The 18,874-nt window shown below is 42.0% G+C and overlaps 1 protein-coding gene across 1 annotated transcript in view; it reads right to left on the bottom strand.

Annotated features, from left to right (window-relative positions):
* EXOC6B (exocyst complex component 6B) overlaps positions 1–18,874 on the bottom strand; it is a 507,603-nt gene that overhangs the window by 220,790 nt on the left and 267,939 nt on the right. The window contains exons 11-15 of the mRNA XM_051974280.1: positions 16,140–16,260; positions 12,678–12,749; positions 11,774–11,871; positions 9,601–9,706; positions 9,168–9,277 (exon numbers count right to left, since the gene is read on the bottom strand). Coding sequence (XP_051830240.1) covers positions 9,168–9,277; positions 9,601–9,706; positions 11,774–11,871; positions 12,678–12,749; positions 16,140–16,260 — 507 coding nt within the window. The remainder of the gene's footprint in view (positions 1–9,167; positions 9,278–9,600; positions 9,707–11,773; positions 11,872–12,677; positions 12,750–16,139; positions 16,261–18,874) is intronic.

Here is an 18,874-nt window from a genome sequence, read left to right as displayed (position 1 = left end):
ATGTTGAGAGAGGAAAAGAGAAGAATGAGAGATGGAGAAAGAGAGATAAAAAGGGCAGACAAAATGAGACTATCAAACTAGTACTTGGGCAATGTGTTAACATATTTTAACTTGAAACCAATATGCCAAAATTAGGCCCCTAGCAAAATGGTAGACAAAACTATTTTCATACAGAGAAAAACTCAACTTAAAATTCATCTTTAAATTAGATTAAGTACAATTTCATTGATCCCTGAAACCACAAGAACTAAAGCAATTAATTTAATTTTAAAGTCCCATGGGTTTTTTTTTTAAATCATGTAAAGTTTTTCATTTTAATATGTCTATAAATGTTTCTATTTAACTAACTTGATTTTTAAATTCAAAAGTTTTTTAATGTTATTAACTTCATTGTTTTTAAGAAATTATTACAGCTGTAGGTTCACATATGTGCAATAGCTGATTATAGCTATCATATGTCTCTCTATATCTATCATCTATATCATATCTTGTGTGTGTGTGTGTGCCTCTGGTGGTTCAGTGGAAAGAATGCAGACCTGGAGTCAGGAGGACCTGAGTAGCCTCACAGACTCGCTATAAAGTCTTTTAACCTCTGTTGGCCTTTGTCCATTGGAGAAGAAAATGTCAGGGTCTTTGCCAAGAAAATCCCATGGATAGTATTGATATATTACGGTCCATGGGGTCACAAAGAGAAAAATATGAGCAAAAGACCAAACAACTCTCTTTTCTTTAAGGTTTACAATGCACTTTGCAAGTATTATCTCATTTTATCCTCACAAAAGTCCTAAGAGGTAGCGGCCATTATCATCAATCCCCTTTTACAGATGAGGAAACTGAGTCACACTGCAGTTAAGCAACTTGTTTAGGATTACACAGCCAGTCACTATTTGAGGCAGGCTCTTGAACCAGGACTCTGGGTCCAACCCTTTATCTGCTATTCTACTTAGCTACCTACAAATCAAGCTCTTCTATGGAACAGAGATGGTTCTATCTGCCTGTCTACAAATGGCCATTCTCCCTCTATGAGCAAGAGAAGAGGGGTCACTGGACTGGCCAGTTTATGGAAAATTGGGGCTCAGCTTTTTTATGACAACTAACTGATATGTATTTATCCAGTCCTGGCAACAGTGACTCACATTTTGAACAAAATGGGGAAGCAGAAATAAAGCTAAGAAAAAAATATAAGGCTTCAAATGGCATGTGTCGGGAAGGGGGTAGGGGGGAGAGAAAAGTGTGTAATGGGGTTCTGTATCTGTGTCTGTCTCCCTCCATCCAATCATTACCTGTAACTCTCCCAGGTTTAAAAGCACCTTACTCTTCACCTAAAATTCACTGGTTAGTTTTTGCAACTCGAAGGTGACAGGACCTAGAAACAACATATCTCTCTCTCTCTCTCTCTCTCACACACACACACACACACACACACACACACACACACACACAACCCTCCCTCTGAACAGGATTCTAACCAGAGTCCTTAGACTCAGCACCAAGCCAGTGTCTTTCTTTACAAAAACAAAGAAGTTTACCAAGTATTTTTTCCCCTCCGATGCTCCCCCCCATTTTTCATTTCTTTACCACCTCTTACCAACTTTCCCCTTTAGCCCAAAGGGGTCTTTTCTATCAAACCTCAACTATATTTCTGGGGAAAAAAATATTAAGATGTAACTATAAGATATATTAACTGTATATCAAAACTGCAAAGTAAAAGAAAAGGGATTTCTAAAAAAAGCCATATATTTAATATAAAAATAAAGGCCATTAAAAGCAGGTACACAGACAGCCTGCTAATTGACAGATTCCCAAGATCCTTTTTTTGGGTCAAGACTCAACGGAGGGAGGCAAAATTGTGACAAGATAAATGGAAGCAGCCTATGAGTTAAATGTAATCAACATTTTCAGGTGCTTCATCATCAGAAAGGTCAGGGGCTTGCTCATCAACTTTTCACTACACAGGAACCTCACTGCAGATGTTTTCATGAAGCAGTAAAGAAGAATCCCAGAGGTGGCTTCAGAGAGATTGCAAAGCTCATTAGGCTACAAAACATTTTTTTGTAAAATGATTATAGGAAAACTTATTTACTAAAGGAAATTATAGTCCCATACATGTTTTCTCAAAACTTTTCAAAAAAAAATGTTTTTAAAATTGCATGAAAAAAAAAAAGAAAAAAATAGCTCCATGGATTTTTAGTCCTTTATATCAGCTTCTGCTACATATAATTTTCCAAAACCTGGGGCTTCATCCCCACTTACACAGTGGTCACAGCCAAGTCCTGTGCCATTTTCTTGGTTGATAACATCAACCGGCATCCTCTCTCATTTTCAATCTTCCCAACCCAGAGAAATGAAAATTGGGAGGTTTTGAACCAAAGTCTACTCCCAGTAAAGAATGTTCTGCCCAAATAAGATAGCTTTCTCTCCTTCACATCTGTGGTCCTTCAAAGTCTGCTGTTCCTCAGCTCTCTGGAGTAACCCTGTCACTGTCAGAGAGATCTCCTCAGAGAGCAACATGCTTCCAACCTCAACCTCAGCCCGAAATTGTACCAATTCCTTCCTTCTCCTAATGTACCACTGAATGTAGTAGAAGCTCTCCTTCGACCCCAACTGTCTTCCCTCTCCTGACTCTTCTGCCTCCTTCACCATCATAGGGGGTTCTTCAACACCCCAAGTCAATATGTAGCCTTCTTGCGCTAAATGAAACATATGCCTTTATAACGACAAATCTAGAAATGGAACTAACTCCCATTTTTAGTGTCCTTTTTTTATGGTGAACTTGAGAAATAAAAATGCTCACTCTCATAAATAAACAAAAAGAAAAATGTTCATCAAATATAAACATTTCTATTATTTGAAGCATGTAATAAATTTAAGTTTCCAATAGTTTCCTTCTAGCCTGTTTTTCCTGAACTTTCTTTAGCTCCCTTATTGTGCACTTTGTTTCTTCCTTTAGTACCACTATCACTACTTCCCACCCCTCATAACAGCAGGCACTGGGTTTTTCTTTTTCTGTTCTTCGTTTCTCTGTGAAGAGGTAGGAAATATGATTCCCCATTGCTGCCTGGCTGAGAGCTCCACAGTCACTGCACATATCTCACTCTAAATCAGTTCATAAAAGTCCTTCCAGACTTCTCTCAATCATTTGCCATTTCTCCCATGGCAGTAACACTTCATTACGCACATGCCCTAATTTATTCAGCCATTCTCAAACTGATGGGCACACGTGCTGTTTTCATCTTAAGGCTAAAACGTTTTGCTGTCCCAAGTTTGTGCACGTACATCTTCTTCCTCTTGTTCTGCTCTCTGTGGATCACAGGTCTATTAATGTCATTGCACTTAGAAAGAACTGCATACTTGGTCACTTTTGTGGTATCATTCCCTCGGTTCCCAGCTCAGCTGGATTAATTTTAAAAGCTCCATCAACAAAGCAAATTATGCTTGTCCTCCTAGAGTCCTTTCAACAAGCACCATCTTCTTTTTTGGGTCATTTTTGCCAATTTAATGGCCATTTCTATTATTAATATTTTGGGGCATGTTTTCATATGCTTAACAGATTGTCCTTTTGGGAACTGCCTGTTCATAGCCTTTAACCACTTATCTATTACAGAATGGTTCCTCTTCACATGAGTCAATTAATTGGTACTATTGAAGATAGTACCCCATGAAAAAAGAAGTTTGAAGCAAACATATTTCCACAGTTAACTCTTGCTATACAAATTCTAACTATATTGAATTTGTGTGTGCAAAAACTTTTCAATTTTATATTATCAAAACTGTCAATTTTATCTTCAATGATAACCTCTTTATCACTTCACCAAGAATCCTTCACCTATCCACAGCTGGAGAAAGTATCATTCTCTACCCTGTTCTTCTGTTCATGTAGCCTTTCAAACTTAGCTCACATGCTCACTTTAATTAACTGGGATATAAAACAGGAGATGTTGCTTTGTACCTAATTTCTTCAGGAAGTCTTGAGTAACAGAACTTTTGGTCAACAGCACTAGTGCTTGTGAACTTTGAGGTGATCAAAGATATAATACTAAATAATATAAGGGTTTTTAGGTTGCTGGGTTTGCTTTTTTTTTTTTAATTATAGCTTTTTATTTACAAGATATATGCATGGCTAATTTTTCAGCATTGACAATTGCAAAACCTTTTGTTCCAATTTTGGTTGTTGGGTTTTTAAAATTTCTTTCTACATATCAATTTTTCTATTTCTTAACCGACAGCAAACAGTTTTGTTGATCATTGCTTAATAGTTTGAGATCTGATACTGCTGAGCCCCTTTCTTTCCTACTATTTAAGAATCAGTTTTCTTGAGCTTCTTGAATATTTTGTTCTTCAGATGAATTTTGTATTATTAATCCTAGCTTTACAAATTAACTGTTTGGTAGGCTGATATGGCAATAAATATGTAAATTAACTAAGACAGCACTGGCATTTAAAAATATCTGAATAGAAAAAACCTTACCAATTATTTAACTCTCTGTTCTCCAAAGTGTTATAATTGTAGTCATAAAATTCTCATGTATGTATGCACATGCACTGTTGGTTAGATGCCCAAATATTTTATATATTAAGTAATGATTTAAGGAAATTTCTCTTTCAATCTACTCCTATTAGGGTTGGCAGGTAATATACAAAAGGCTAATAATTTATATGGTTTATTTTAATCTTCCCCATCTTCTTCTTACTGCATAGGGCAATTCCATCTTCCCTGCCTATAAGGCTTGCAACCTCCTGCTCATTTCACAAAGAAGACACTCCCCGCACCTCACAACTCCACGCATTTAACTCTGACTTTCCTGGTGTGAAACACTTGCTTCTCATTTCTACCTATGAATTTACCTGGTTTCCTTTTAAGATGCAACTAAAATCTCATCTTTTATAGGAAGTTTTCTTCAAATCCTCTTTATTCTAATGGATCCTCTGTGTTATTTCCTATTTGTCCTGTACATAGCTTGCTCTGCCTATATTTGTTTGCATGGTGCTTCTCCCATTAGATTATAAATTCTTTGAGAGAAGGGATGGGTTTTGGCCTTCTATTTTTTTTTTTTTGGGGGGGGGGGTATCTTCAGTGCTTAACATTATGTCTAGCACACAATTAGTGCTTAATAAATGATTAACTGATTGATCACCATCTTAAAAAAAGATCCTTTTTACTTTATGTCCTGGTTTTCCTACCTTCAAAAGTTTCCTTTTGATTCATCACATAGTTAATTCCTATACATGTCATATCTGTCTTTTCTAAAACTATTTTCAGGTCTTTACCATCTTTCTTGTCAATCTATTTATTGGATTTGAATAGATATGAAAAAAAAGCATAATACTTTAATTCTGCTATTTTCCCTGAAATTAGATTAATTTTTCTTTCAAGAATTTAAGGTATTAGGCCATTTGGTATTGATATTATTTCATTACCTATGATAATTTTAATTATAATGGAGTTTCTGTTTATTTCTTTTAATCACTCTAAATTTACTGTTGCTCTATGATGATTGCTACACTTGTTTTTTTTAACTTGTCTTAGACATGATAAAATCTATGATATTCCTTCATATTAACTCTGTGTGAATCACTATTTTAAGTTTTTTTATAAACAATTTATTGTTAAATTTTTGACTTCTAATTCATTCTGCTATACTATGCTTATAAGAATGTATTAATATTTTAAGTATACTCTCCCATACTTGTTACTCTCTTAACTCTTGCTTCTCTCTATGCTATTATGTTTCATGTTAATTCTATGTGAATCACTGTTTCACAAGTGTTTCTTATAAACAACTTATGATTGGATTTTTGCTGGTAACCCATTCAATCCATTCTATTGACCTTTTCCATTTTATGGGAGAGTTCATATCATTCAGTGTGTGTGTGTGTGTGTGTGTGTGTGTGTGTGTGTGTGTGTTTATAAGAATATATTAATATAAAATAATAAGTACATCCTCCCATACGTTTTTTAACTCTCTTTAAATCATTGCTTCCCTCTAAGCAAAGTAAAGGAAGAGACAGCTTTTTATGAATTCTTAATATTTAATATTTAATAGATTATTAATAGTTATCTTTTTCTTTTCTCAAATTCTGTCATACAAATTCACAGAATGATTTGTTTACTTGTAGCTAGCTAAAAAACTGAAAGGGAGCATAAAAACTCTGGTTAGTTTTTTACACTGAGAAAGGTAGAAAAAGAAAAGAAAGGTGATCAATAATGGTAATCATTAATCAAAGCAGATTGTTCCCTTTTTGCTGCCCCTCTTTTCAATCTCTGGATCATACTACTATTGTTTTGTTTTTTTTTTAAATCCTCACTTTATGATCCACCCTCCCTAAAGTTGAAGTCTGTTTTACTTATGTTTCTCCTGATACTACCTTACTTCTTAAACACCTACAACCTTGTCCTCTCCTGTTTCCCTGTTGATTTCAATGTAATTCCACCTCAAAATCTCTGTGTGTGTATGTGTGTTATGTATGTATGTATGTATGTGTGTGTGTGTGTGTGTGTGTATTTAAACCTTATTTGTAAATTTCAAATAAAAATGAGTTTAGTGAGATGCCCGTCCTTGTCACTCCATCCCTCCAACCTTCTTATCTGAAGAATCTTCTATGCATTCCAAAGATGAGAAAAAGTAATAAGTTCCAGCCCCTTCTCCTTCTCTTTTATTTTTTCCTTAATATAGTTATAACTTAACCTTTTTTTTTTTAAACCAACAAAATAGGGGGGAAAAAAAACTATACCCAGATGCTCTGTTTGTCTTTCTTATAGCTCTCTGTGAAGCTATGAAGGGGTACTTCTCTAAGAATGCCTTCTCTAAGAAATAAGGGCCTGCTGAATGAGCAGTGCTCCCTAGGAGTCAATCTAAGCTTGACACCAAAAACAAGACAGGTAAATGTGTTCCGTGGGCTTTTCCATTTTGGAGATTTAAGACCAAGACAGAGGAAGGGGTTAGAGGAATAGGACACAGAAATTATACAATTCACCAAATTATGTGATTTTTACCAATATCCCTTGCAGAACACTCTCTATTATGAAGTATAGTTTTCCTTTTCCAACAGGGGTTTATTTTCACTGTCTGTGCCAGATAAAGACTGGGAAATGGGACAGGACTGATCAACTTTTCTCTCTCCTACTTCACTCACTTCATTCTTTAGACAATATGTACTCCTTATTTCCCAAAACCAAAATAATAAAAAAAAACAAGTCAACCATAGCTGCCAGAAAACTCTTTTCCCCTAAAGACATAATTTCCCTGTTGTTTTTTACATGAACTTTCATTCAAAAAGAGACCTATGTCCTCAAAAAACATGTAATTAAGGCAGTCTCCTCTAAATGTTATTAATACCTTTCGATGAATTCTGGCCAATGTAAAAGAGATGATCCCCACCCCACTTTTTTTTTGCTTGACAAAAATGAAAAGTTGATTCAAGAGAATGAATTCCACTTCCCCATTCCCCCTCTCCCCCCCAAAAAAAAAACCCAATTCACATTCAAAACTCCACCTACCCTGATTTTCTGCCTATAGGGCCTAGTTTTCCTGGAAGGAAAAATCTAGCCAAGTGCTTTAAAAAAGCACACAAGCGTCTGCGTTCATGACAGCTAATGTCTCATATCCCCTAACAGTAGCCGTGACCTCAAAGTCAGCTGTGATTGACAGACTGACCCCAGTCACTCCAGGGTGTAAGGTAAATGACAACCCTCCTTCCCCCAAAAAAGAAAAGAAGAAAAGAAAGAAAGAAGTTGGGGAGGGCGGTTGGAATCTTGCTGTCAGCTTAGTAAGCAAACTTCTTAATAAAAACCTCATTCAGACTGTCAGTGTGAAAAGCAGAAAGTGTCAACTGGAGTTTTCAGGCAAATACTTCATGGGCTTGAGCAGGAGGAAGGCTCTCGCTGGCTTTGCCCGCACTCTCCCTTCCCCGCCAAGAAGCGGGGCCACTTTCAAAGAATTGTAGTCCCTTTCATCCACGGACATAAGAAGGTAGTGCCCTGAAGACTATTCAGGGACAAAAGCCATCATCCTGGTCACGGAGAAAAGAGCTGAAGCCCGGATTTGTAATCCACAGGGAGCATCTCCGCTCCAGAAGCCAGGGAAATCTGACATCTCTATGATGTCTGGCAACATTTCCCAGGAAGGTCAGAGAGCAGGCCGGCTTCCCAGCCCCACCTTTCATCTCAAATCGGAGGGCAAAGCAGGAGAAAGACTTGTCTCAATACGCTCTGGTTATTTAAATGCTGAAGCATTTTTTTTTTCTAAGTGTATAATTAGGAAAAGGAAGGGAAAATTTAGTTTTAAGAACAATAGGAAAACTCAAACTATCATGGAATGTCATGTATGTATCTTGTGAAAAATCCAACTCATGTTTCACCAGCAGAGGATGAAGGGGGGAAGAAAACGGAATTATGGAATGACATAATGGTGACCTTTCTCTGTTTCACACCTGGCTGCTCTAGGTGTGGCCCTCTCTCATGATGAGGGGCCATCCTATCTGCTTCATCCACTCTTAGTTTGATGATACTAGACCATCTGAGAAGACTACTCATGTGCATAACCCACAAATATTTATTAGGTAAATACAATTAAAAAAACACTACTTAGGGGAACCAAACAACAGTGTGTCCAGTCAGAATAAGGAACTATAAACTCCTCGAGACTAATTTTTTCCGTTTAATGTAGTGATATATATTCTCTGAACACAAATGAAACATACTAGTATTTTCTTAGAACAGCTATCTCCAATCATCCTACAAGGCACTTTGTGGGAAAGATGAAAAGAAGTAAAACTAAACCTCGTCCCTGATCCAGGCAAGACAATTCCTCAACCACTGGCCTTAAATCAGCTGGCTTTAAAATGTAACCACGCAAAGGAAGGGGAAGCTGAACCCTGAAAGCAAAGCCGTGCAACTTGCTGCACGTCCTGATTATCGGTCGGCACTAGGCAAAGAAATGGCCCGGAGCAAATCTGGTGGAAGGAATAAAATCAAGGGGAAACAAGGCTCCAAAGATTTCCCTGCTTTTTGTTCCCTTTGACATTGTGAATAAGGCAAAAGCACACTGGGAAGGGGCCAGACTAAGTCTTCCAAACTCAAGGAGAACATCGCAGATTTTTGAGAATGTCTTTGTCTAGAGAGTGCAAGACCCTGGCACTGGCTGTGTTTGTGTTGTCTCATACTATACCTCAGATGGAGATCTTCTGAGAACTTAAGACAGGCGTAGATAAATTCTTTAATTTGATTGTAAACCTTAGGCACAAATTCAGAGAAAGGAAACTTCTTTGGAAACGGCTGCTGTAAATGCAGGAAATAAAGACACCGAGTCACAAGCCAGCAGACATTAAAGACCTTCACAAACAAGCTACAAACCAAAAGAAACAGGCGCCTCAATTTAAAGCAACAAACAATAGCCCAGAGTCCAAAACCCCAACCCCAACCCCAGCCCCAGCCCTCCAGAAGAGAGCAAGTCTAGGGGACCCCTCCTCTCCTCTAGCCTCAGGCCCTGGCAGGCTCTACTTGGGAGTTAAAAGGGGTCACACTTTGAGGAAACCAAAAGGGATCCTCAAGGCCAGAAAGAAAAGCTACAAAGGATCCAGTGACTGGAAAGCTCTCCTTACCTTTTCCAGATCTGGATCTTGGAAGGGGAACTGTCCAACCACCTTCTTATAGAGCTCCTCACTGGACACTGGTATGGGGCTGTAGTTGTCTGAATCAAGAATGTTTCTAGAGAGAGGAAGAAGAATTTATTTATTTATTTATTATCTCAAGGCCCAAATAAAGAGAAGGAGAGAAACTTATACCCACTATCACCAAATTCAGATGATCCCGGGAGAAGATCTCTGCCTCAGTCAGAAAATCATCACAAGCAAAGTCCAAGGCTTTCCTCCAACCCCTCTCTAAATGCCAAGATGGCTGAGCTAGCCCAGAGAGGGGCAGTCGGGATGAAGTTCCAATCCCCCCGCTCCCGACATGGTCTCCATGTTTTCCCGACAGCACAAGGTGACCGGATCTCTCAGCCCTTCTCGATGGCTGCCTCGGCTGGAAGAAAAATCCTAACCAACAGCCCATGAAACTAGGAAGATGTGAGCTCTGAAGAGGACAGCGTGGACGCTCCTGCAGGAGATGCAGGCAGGCTCTGGGGCTCCCCGGGGTCTCTCCTCAGGTACTTGATCCTGACCTTTGTGAGGCCCCAGCCCCCACATGGGTGAGTGCTCGGGGCTTTCTGGGTCACCTGAAGTCGGCCGCACATGGGCTCTGCTTAAGCATCTATACCCGGAGCTCCCCAGAGGGAGGGAAGCACAAGCTGTCAATCCAGAGACAGCCCAGGACGAGGGCCATGGGGGCAGAGGCCTTCCCTAAAACATGTAAGCACTAATTACAGTAGAAACCAGGATGTGTGCTCTTCCTTGGCAGATTATACTCAGGGAACGCTATGTGACTCGGTATCCCGACCGCCAGCCTGACATTTCATGTATGACCCCACGTGGCAGAAGGGGACAGGAGAAATAAAGGGAAACCTCTGTCCAGAGATAAGCGTCCTTGGGGCCAGTCTGTGACAGAAACCAGAGATCAGCCCTGGTGGACTCTAAGAGAGCAGCTGGGACCTGGGTCCTGTCCTTCCACTTCCATCTTCCTCATCTCCTCCTTCCTCGCCAGAGCAATGTCTGACTTCCGGAAAGCTTCACAGCAATAAGGGCCTTTTCCTCTTAGGAAATCTGGGGACCAGGAGGGCAGCCCTGTTATAGCGCTGACCCTCCTCCTTCCCTCGAGAGCCCTGCTTTTTGTAAATCGGACAAACTGGCTTCATTCGCATGGTCTTTGAGAGGTAAGGGAAACTCCGTCAGAAAAATTAACAAACTCTCTAAAGCTGGTTATTTCCTGCATGTAATTATATGGCTCCTGAGGCCCGAGATCACCACTACTGCCAAGGTTTTGGAACCAGAGGCTGACCTTAAAGCCCGCCTCTTTCAGGGCTATCTGGGTGACCTGGGTTCTTGTTTTCAGTCACCTCAGTCAGGTCTGGCTCTTTGTGACCCCATGTGGGGGTTTTCTGGGCAGAGAGCCTGGTGTGATTGGCCATTTCCTTCTCTGGTCCTTTTTACAGGTGGGGAAACGACACCCCTCAAGGCTTAATGACCTGGCCAGGATCACACAGCTAGTCAGTGTCTGAGGCTGGACCTGAATTCGGGTTGATTAGTGCTCCTGACTCCAGGCCTGGCTCCATCCTTGAACCTCCTTCTCTGGGCTGTGTGATCAACGCCGGGCAAGGTGCCATTTCCCCCTCTTCTGTGGAGCGAGTAGGGATGGAGCCCCCAAGTCTCTTCCCGCTCTGCATTCCTCATCTGCCCCACTGACATCCTGGAGGACGGGGTCAGGGCCACTCTTCATGATAGAAGGCCAGTGTCACTCTCTGAGGGACACCATGAACATGACCAAGCAATCGACCCTTCCTAAGCTCCCCCTCTGGGCCAGGAACCGCCCGAGATCACAACTTCTTCAAAAAGGGGCCAGGATCTATTTGGCTCATGGTTGTGCTTCAGCAACGTATCGCTGCCAACAACTGAATGCCCTTTAAGGGGATCGGAACAGTCAGGGGCAGCGCTCTCGGCTATCCTGGGGACTTGGAGATGGAAGCAACATGGACCCCGATTCCTAACGCAGGCCGGTTTCTCCAGTCTCCACAGCAAAGCTCTTTCTGAACTCAAGAATCCGCGACGGGCACAACAATAAGGGTCTGCCAGGGGTGACGTGCCAGGGCCTCCAAGTCAAAGGTGAAGCTTCATTTCTCACCTGAAAACACCTGCCCATTTCTTCAATAGGGTGTCACTGTACTGGTCTCTGATCTCAAGCAGCATGTCAAAAAGCTGGTTTACTGGGAAACCATACACCTGGGGGAGAGGAATAAGTCAGCTTCAGTTTTTCTAACTTGTTAACTCTAGAAAGGAGAGGAGGGAGGAAAGAAGCATTTCTTCAGTGCCGACCACGTATCACCCCTGTGCTTGCAAACACCCTCCCACTAGTGCCTCACAATGAGCCTAGGAAGGAGGAGCTGCTATGATCTCCCATTTTCTAACTGCAGAACAGGCCCAGAACTGCATCATTCCTGACTTGATTACCAATTCAAATGTGACTTAATTGGGTGGGCCTGCCATTCTTGCCCCAAAGGCAGCCAGTCTAGGGCTCATATGGCTTTAAACCTTTAGCTTTGGAAAGTTAAAACCATTCCTAATATTAAGATCACCTTCAACATCCTGCATACTGACACTTGAGCCTTCCCCACTCCCACCTCCTTCTACCCAAGAGCAGCCCTTCTTCCCAATCCTTAATGAAAGCCAAAAGGAAGAGGGGAACCCGTGCCCCTCCCCACCACACACCACACGGGCTCCCTTGGATTCCTCTAAGTCAATACTTCCCTAAAAGGCAGAACCCAAGGAATTCCAAAGACACCATTGACTGGAGCCCAGATTCTCACTTCCTGCTTTTTGGAAGTGAGAATTTACTCGGTGCTCTATAAATGTGGGAGAGGAAGGTCCAAAGGCAAGTGGAAAGAGGGCAGAGGGGAACACAAGAAACAGAAAAATGACCTAGCAGAAGTGCCACATGGAAAAATAAACACAAAGGCATCTCTCCAAATTTATGTAGGTCGAGAACTACTCAAGGGCTGAGCTTAATTTAATTAAATGGAGTCACATACCTGAAGTGTGTCTGCAAAAAGGACAATGAGGTTCTTCAAATCTAATACCAGGTCTGGGTCTGAGCAGTAAGACTATGGGAAATAACAAAGGGAACAAAAGAACAAAACTTCAGCCCTGAAAACCCAATGAAATGGAGTTCACCACGCACCCCTGCTCAGGCCCAGAGAGGCTCTACAGCCTCCAAATCCACAGTGGGAAGGGGCTCTGCCAGCAGACAATACTGGCACTGAAAGCTTGCCCACCAAAGATCCAGAAGCAGGTTTATGGGAAAAAAACACATATCAATCATTAGCAACTGAAACCACAGTTACTGCTCAATCAGAAGACATACTAACAGTAACAATTCACATTTCTATAGTACTTAATAGTGTTTTGCAAATGCAATCGCTCACAAAAAGAAAGCAAGGAGGAGGGGGGGGGATAATGGACAGTGGGGAGAGCAAGCGCCCCAGAGCCAGGGCACTCAGATTTGGGGATGGCTCTGAATCATAAAACCAGCCCATACCAGAGGGAGCTTAAGCCCTTATGCTGCAGAGGACCTCGCCCACCTGCACTGATGGAGAGAATCTCCTTCCTGGTCCAGGGCTTGCTACACCACTGATATTACAGGTCCCATCCACCCTTATTCCCTCCTTAATAAAAAGGTTGTGAAGTAGGCAGTATGAGTTTGAACAGAAAGGAAACTGAGACTGAGAAATGCCCTGGGACTTCTTCACGATTATACATCTAGGGAACCTGAGAGCTGTGGCTCCAACCCAAAGGCCTTGATTCCAAGCTCTGCTTTAAAGAGTCCCCTGGAAAACTATTACGTTATTTAACTTCTGAATGAACTTGGGTAAACATGTGCACTAAGATACCAGTAGTGCACTAGATGTCTCTGGACGAAGCATGTACAGCCAGTGCACATGCCCATCCTTAGAGGTGTGCCCTGCAGTGGCTCTCAGGCCAGAGTGGCGGAGGTGCTCCCGGCAGCCAAGATCCAAGCCACAGGCCTGCAGTGGCAGAGGTGCTCCCTGAGCACTCGCTGAACAAGAGCAGAACCCAGGACTTGACAACCTGACTAAGGGCAGGAGGCTTCACTTCCCAGCTCATTTCACCCCCTTGTTTGTGATGAGACAAGCTTGTTTCTGTTCCAACAATAGAACTCTAACACAATCTGGGGCTGTCCAGGGGCTTTGGAAACTTCCCCCCTTCCTTCCGAGAGGGCAGGGGAGCTTTGGAACCTCTAGACGAGAACACCTGAGGACAGCTCCCCTCGGAGGAAGGAAAGCTCCTCAGTGGGAGAAGCAGCTCTCCGAGGGCACCGCCACTTTCCTCAGAAATGCAGAGTCATTCACCCCTCACTCGATCTGGCCTCTCGAGAGAACGGGGCTGTATTTGTTGTTATCTCAGCTCTCCTTGAAAGGGAAGAGCTGAGAGCCTGGGGAGATGGGACATTCCCTGCAGCCCCAGGGAGGCACACCGACCCAGGGCCTCAAGAACACTCTGCTCTCTCTAAGTTGGTTTCAAGTCACAGGACGGAGACTCAGAAGCCCCAGAGGGGATGTTTAGTGGTAGGGAGAGCCTTGATTTCCAATGCTACTTCCATAAGCCGCTTAAAGAGAGGGTCCCGAAGGACACAGGCCTCTCTTCACACAGTCTAAGAGACCCACAGCAGCAGGGCTCATACAGTCCCCACAAGGCACTGAGGGTATTTGCAACAGTTGTCATTGGTGAAAAGGGAGACTGGTGAGTATCTGAGCCTTTCCAACACAATTGGAGCTCTTAACATAAAGCATTTGTCTAGATTTCATCCTCACGAGGAACTGGAGACCCTTCCCTGGAACCCTAACCCTGCATGGAGACAAGAGCTGGGTGCATTTCATGGTTCCTCCAACATCAGTATCAATAAACTTCTACAAAAGCAAACACAGCATAACTGGCCTGCCTATGGGCACTGGGGGAGGGAAGGATGGAAAAGAACCAATCCTCGTGGGCAGAGATAAAAGTGCCCATTTATCACAGAAGTTAGACAGCTCTTTTACATTATTACTTCAACAGAAAAGTTCCCATTTCCCTACAATTCAGAAAAGCTCCATTCCTGATCTGAACTCCCCCCCTTTCAAAATTAAATCGGTAAGTTCTCCTGTTCTGAACACATGCAGTTCAGTGCAAGAGATATGTTCATGCTGGGGAGGCAAGGTCCGACTTCTTACAGAAGTAAGTGGCCCACGGCTCCACAGGGCACACTGGGATTGAGGATTAGCCATAGGGAGATGTGAACACAATTGGCTCCTAAGGTGGAATGGACAGAGAGGTGGCCAAGAGACCAGAGTTCTAATACTGTGAAATCTTAGGCCAGTGAGGTATTCTGGGAAAATGAACTGGTTCCTCTAGAAAATGAACAGAGGGAACTTTTCAACTAGGAACGTTTACGGCTCCCTAAGCTTTCTCTTTTGTTAATTCCAAACAGACTCCACACAAGAGGTCATCTGGCCGTGGCTCTAGCCCAAACTTCAGACACTGTGGTGTGGAGGCCAAAGCCTCTGCCACAGGTTCGCTTGTTCCTCTGATATGTAAAAGACTGGGTAAACCATAGCAAACCAATGCAGAGCAGAAGGTTAAGAAGAAAGAACTCTAGTGACCTGGCAGTAGCTCACTCCTTATTTTGTTCCTTTTTTAAAAACAGGATCATATCAGCAGTTAGGGCTGAACTTCAGCTGAAAGGCAGATCCACTGGTATTCTGACTGTCTTTGAGAATAACACCCAGTGGATCTGATAATCATCTTGAAGCTACTGCTCAGATAAACTGGACAAAGACTTTCACAGACATCTCAATTTATTTCAGAGATCAATTCCACTCAATTGATGAAATCAGAGCAACTGTTTAAAAAAGAAAAGTGGTTGTATTCATTCTGGGCTCCACAAGGAAGCCTGTGGCTCATTAAATCAGAATTCAAGGTCCAAAAAAAATTTAGCTCTTTCCCTCACCGATTGCATATTATATAAAAATCCTGAAGCAAAGAACTTGTGTTTCTTTTTTCCTCTTGGTATTTTCTTGGTCCCTTTCCAAATGAGCATGCTTCACTTAATTATACATATTGTCCCTTCCAAATCTGGAATACCTTAATTCTCTAATTCGATAGCAATCATATACAGGACTTGTCACCTTGCCACCTTGGTTGAGAATGGCCAAGCTCCCTCTACTGGCATGTCTTGAAAAAATCAACCCAGATCAAAATGAAAACAAAAACAGAACACAGAATTATAATTTCCAACTGGGACCTTCAGCCAAAGGTGAGCTCACTATTGAAGAATGTGTCCATCGAGGGAGTGGAAGGGAATAGCCCTCCAAGGGAGAGAGCACCCGATACACATATTGTCCAACATGTCCTTGTGCACTGTACTTAAAAGAAAAAGCAGAAGAAAAGCCTTCTCCGGGGGTCAGTGAGAGAGAGAGCCTCAGAGGCTTCTCACTTACCGAGTGTGTCCGAAGTGCAGCGATGGTTTTTGACAAGGCCATTTCCCATAGTTCATCAATGTAGGCTCTATTCACTAAGCCCTGAGTTGTATGTAAAATGTGATCTTCAACCACAAAAAAACTGAAAAAGAAGAGAGGAATCACAGATGTCGGAAATTACAGAGCCTGGATGTTATCAACAGGGTTGGACAAACATCATGTGCCCCAAAGACAAAGCTCACACCATTAGTATAGTTAATGGTCAATTTCTTCTTACAGAAAACGTTCTGTTCTCCTCATGGGAAGCAGACTTCTCACCAGTAAAACTATACCCACACATGTGCATCTCTCAAGCAGCTGCCAAAGAGACTGAAGTTGCACTGCTATTAAAAATCACATGCGTCAATTTGAGAGACAAATGTAAGGATTTGTAAATGTCCAATTGTGATGTACAAGTACATATCAGATCTTCAAAAAACACTTTGAAACAGGATAATAAAGTTTAAAAATTAAAGAATCAAGATAGCAAATAAAACTAAAATAATGACAAAATACTTTACAAAAAAGGTCACACAGTGACCTTATATACCAGTGACATGGAGTTTAAACATCAAAGTGCATATAACCAGAATAAATGAGTTAATAATCTTCATAATAGAAAATATGCTCATAGAAACTGTCATAAAACAGAAACTGTCAGTGTTTAGTACAAACATATAAAGCTTGTTTTAACCTATTTGACCCAAAAGTTAAACCATGGGAAGTTTTGTTTGACAAAAGTAAGTCTAAGTATCTCTACAGGGTCTGTATCCCAAACAGATCATTAAAAAAAGGGAAAAGGACCCATATGTGGAAAAATGTTTGTGAAAGCCTTTTTTGTAGTGGCAAGGAACTGGAAACTGAGTGGGGGCCCATGAGATGGGAATGGCTGAATAAGTTATGGTATATGACTATTGTGTGATATTACTTTTCTGTAAGAAATGACCAGCAGGATGATTTCAGAGAGGCCAGGAGAGTCAGGAATTGATGCTGAGTGAAATGAGCAGAACAAAGAACATTGTACACAGCAACAAGAAGATTACGTGATGATCAACTGCGATGATCTTGGTTCTTTTCAATAATGAGGTGATTCAGGTCAATTCCAATGTGATGGAGAGAGCCATCTGCATCCAGAGAGAGGACTATGGGGACTGAGTGTGGATCACAACTTAGTATTTTCACCTTTTTGTTGTTGTTGTTTGCTTGCATTTTGTTTTCTTTCTCATTTTTCCCTTTTTGATCTGATTTTTCTTGTACAGCGTGATAAATATGGAAATATGTTAAGAAGAATAGCACATGTTTATCATATATTGCATTACATGTCTAGGGAAGAGGGAAAGCGGAAAAAGAAAGGGAGAAAAATTTGGAACACAAGGTTTTACAAGGGTGAATACTGAAAGCTATCTTTGCATGTACTTTGAAAAACAAAACACTATTATTATTTTTAAAAATTTAAAAATAAGGGAAAAAAAGGTAATCCTGGAAATCCAGAACAAATTAAGTTATGAGAACTCCCTAAAAAAGGGCTGGGAAATGAACTAAGAAGGACTTAAGTGAGTTGCAGATTAAAGTGGTTCTGATACTGAGTTCAACTGAACTCATTTAAACCTCCAGCTCTGGTTCTCAGTTCTGTCTCTGGGCAGAACAAGTCCAGGGAATCCCTTCTCTGTGCACAGTTCCTTTGAGGGCTTGCTGACATGGTGACTGCCACTAGTCCCTGCTCAAGGCCAAACACCCCAAGTTCCATCAACATCCTCATGCAGTCTGAAGTGAGAGGCACTAGCTTCCCACCCTCCCTCACTGGCCTCCTCCTTCGTGTTCCCTAGCTGACCAATGCCCTCCTGCCATGAGGCCCAGACGGGCTCAAAGGACAATGGGGGGAAAGGGGAAGAGAGCTGGCCCTCTCTTATTCCAGGAACTGCCCCTTTCATGGTCAGGGGAGCCAAAGGTCCACCACTGGTGGATGCAGGATTGGAACCTTGAGAAGCTTCAGCATGCTGGCACCTGCAGCTCACCTTTCTGGAGCACAGCCTTCAGAAAGGAACCTAACAGTGCCCATCTGGTCTGACCAGGGGACCTCAGGATAGTGGTCCAGGCCTGTGTCACACCCAGGCACTGAGCCTCTCCAAAGGGGCTGGGGTGGGGCCTTCTTTACCTGTTCTTGAACCCCTCAGGAAGTGGGGTCACAGCACACCTAGAGCCTCCCAAATGAGGATTTGCCTTTGGGCAACATCTTGCCAGGGGCAGAGCAAGCTTGAGAATTTGGACCAAGAGCCCTTTCACCCACCATGTTCTCTGTGCCATATCACACCACACACAGCTCCCCCAAATTCAACCTTGGTGACTGATACTGCTGACAAAGGGATCAGGGGCACCACAAGGCCCAGAGCACTGGGCATGGAATCAGGAAGACTCTCTTCCCAAGTCCAAATGGAGTCTGATACATCTTACTGGCTGTGTGACCCTGGGCAAGTCACTTCACCGTTTGCCTCAGTTTCCTCATTTGTCAAAGAAAATGGCAAATCACTCGTTTCTCTACCAAGAAAATCCCAAAAAGAGTCATGGAGAGTCAGACATGACTGAACAAGAACAGGAACAACTGTTGGTTACCAAATAATTCATAATGGTAAAAACAGTTTCCTGTTATACTTCAAGTTGATTCCTCTCAACAATCAAGATGACTCTACTATTTCCCTTCTCTCTCTGCAAAACTACCC

The sequence above is a fragment of the Antechinus flavipes genome, chromosome 2 (assembly GCF_016432865.1).
Source record: "Antechinus flavipes isolate AdamAnt ecotype Samford, QLD, Australia chromosome 2, AdamAnt_v2, whole genome shotgun sequence".
Classification (NCBI taxonomy): Eukaryota; Metazoa; Chordata; class Mammalia; order Dasyuromorphia; family Dasyuridae; genus Antechinus; species Antechinus flavipes.
The sequence above is the reverse complement of the archived record's forward strand: the minus strand, read 5'-3'. Positions and strand labels throughout refer to the sequence as shown.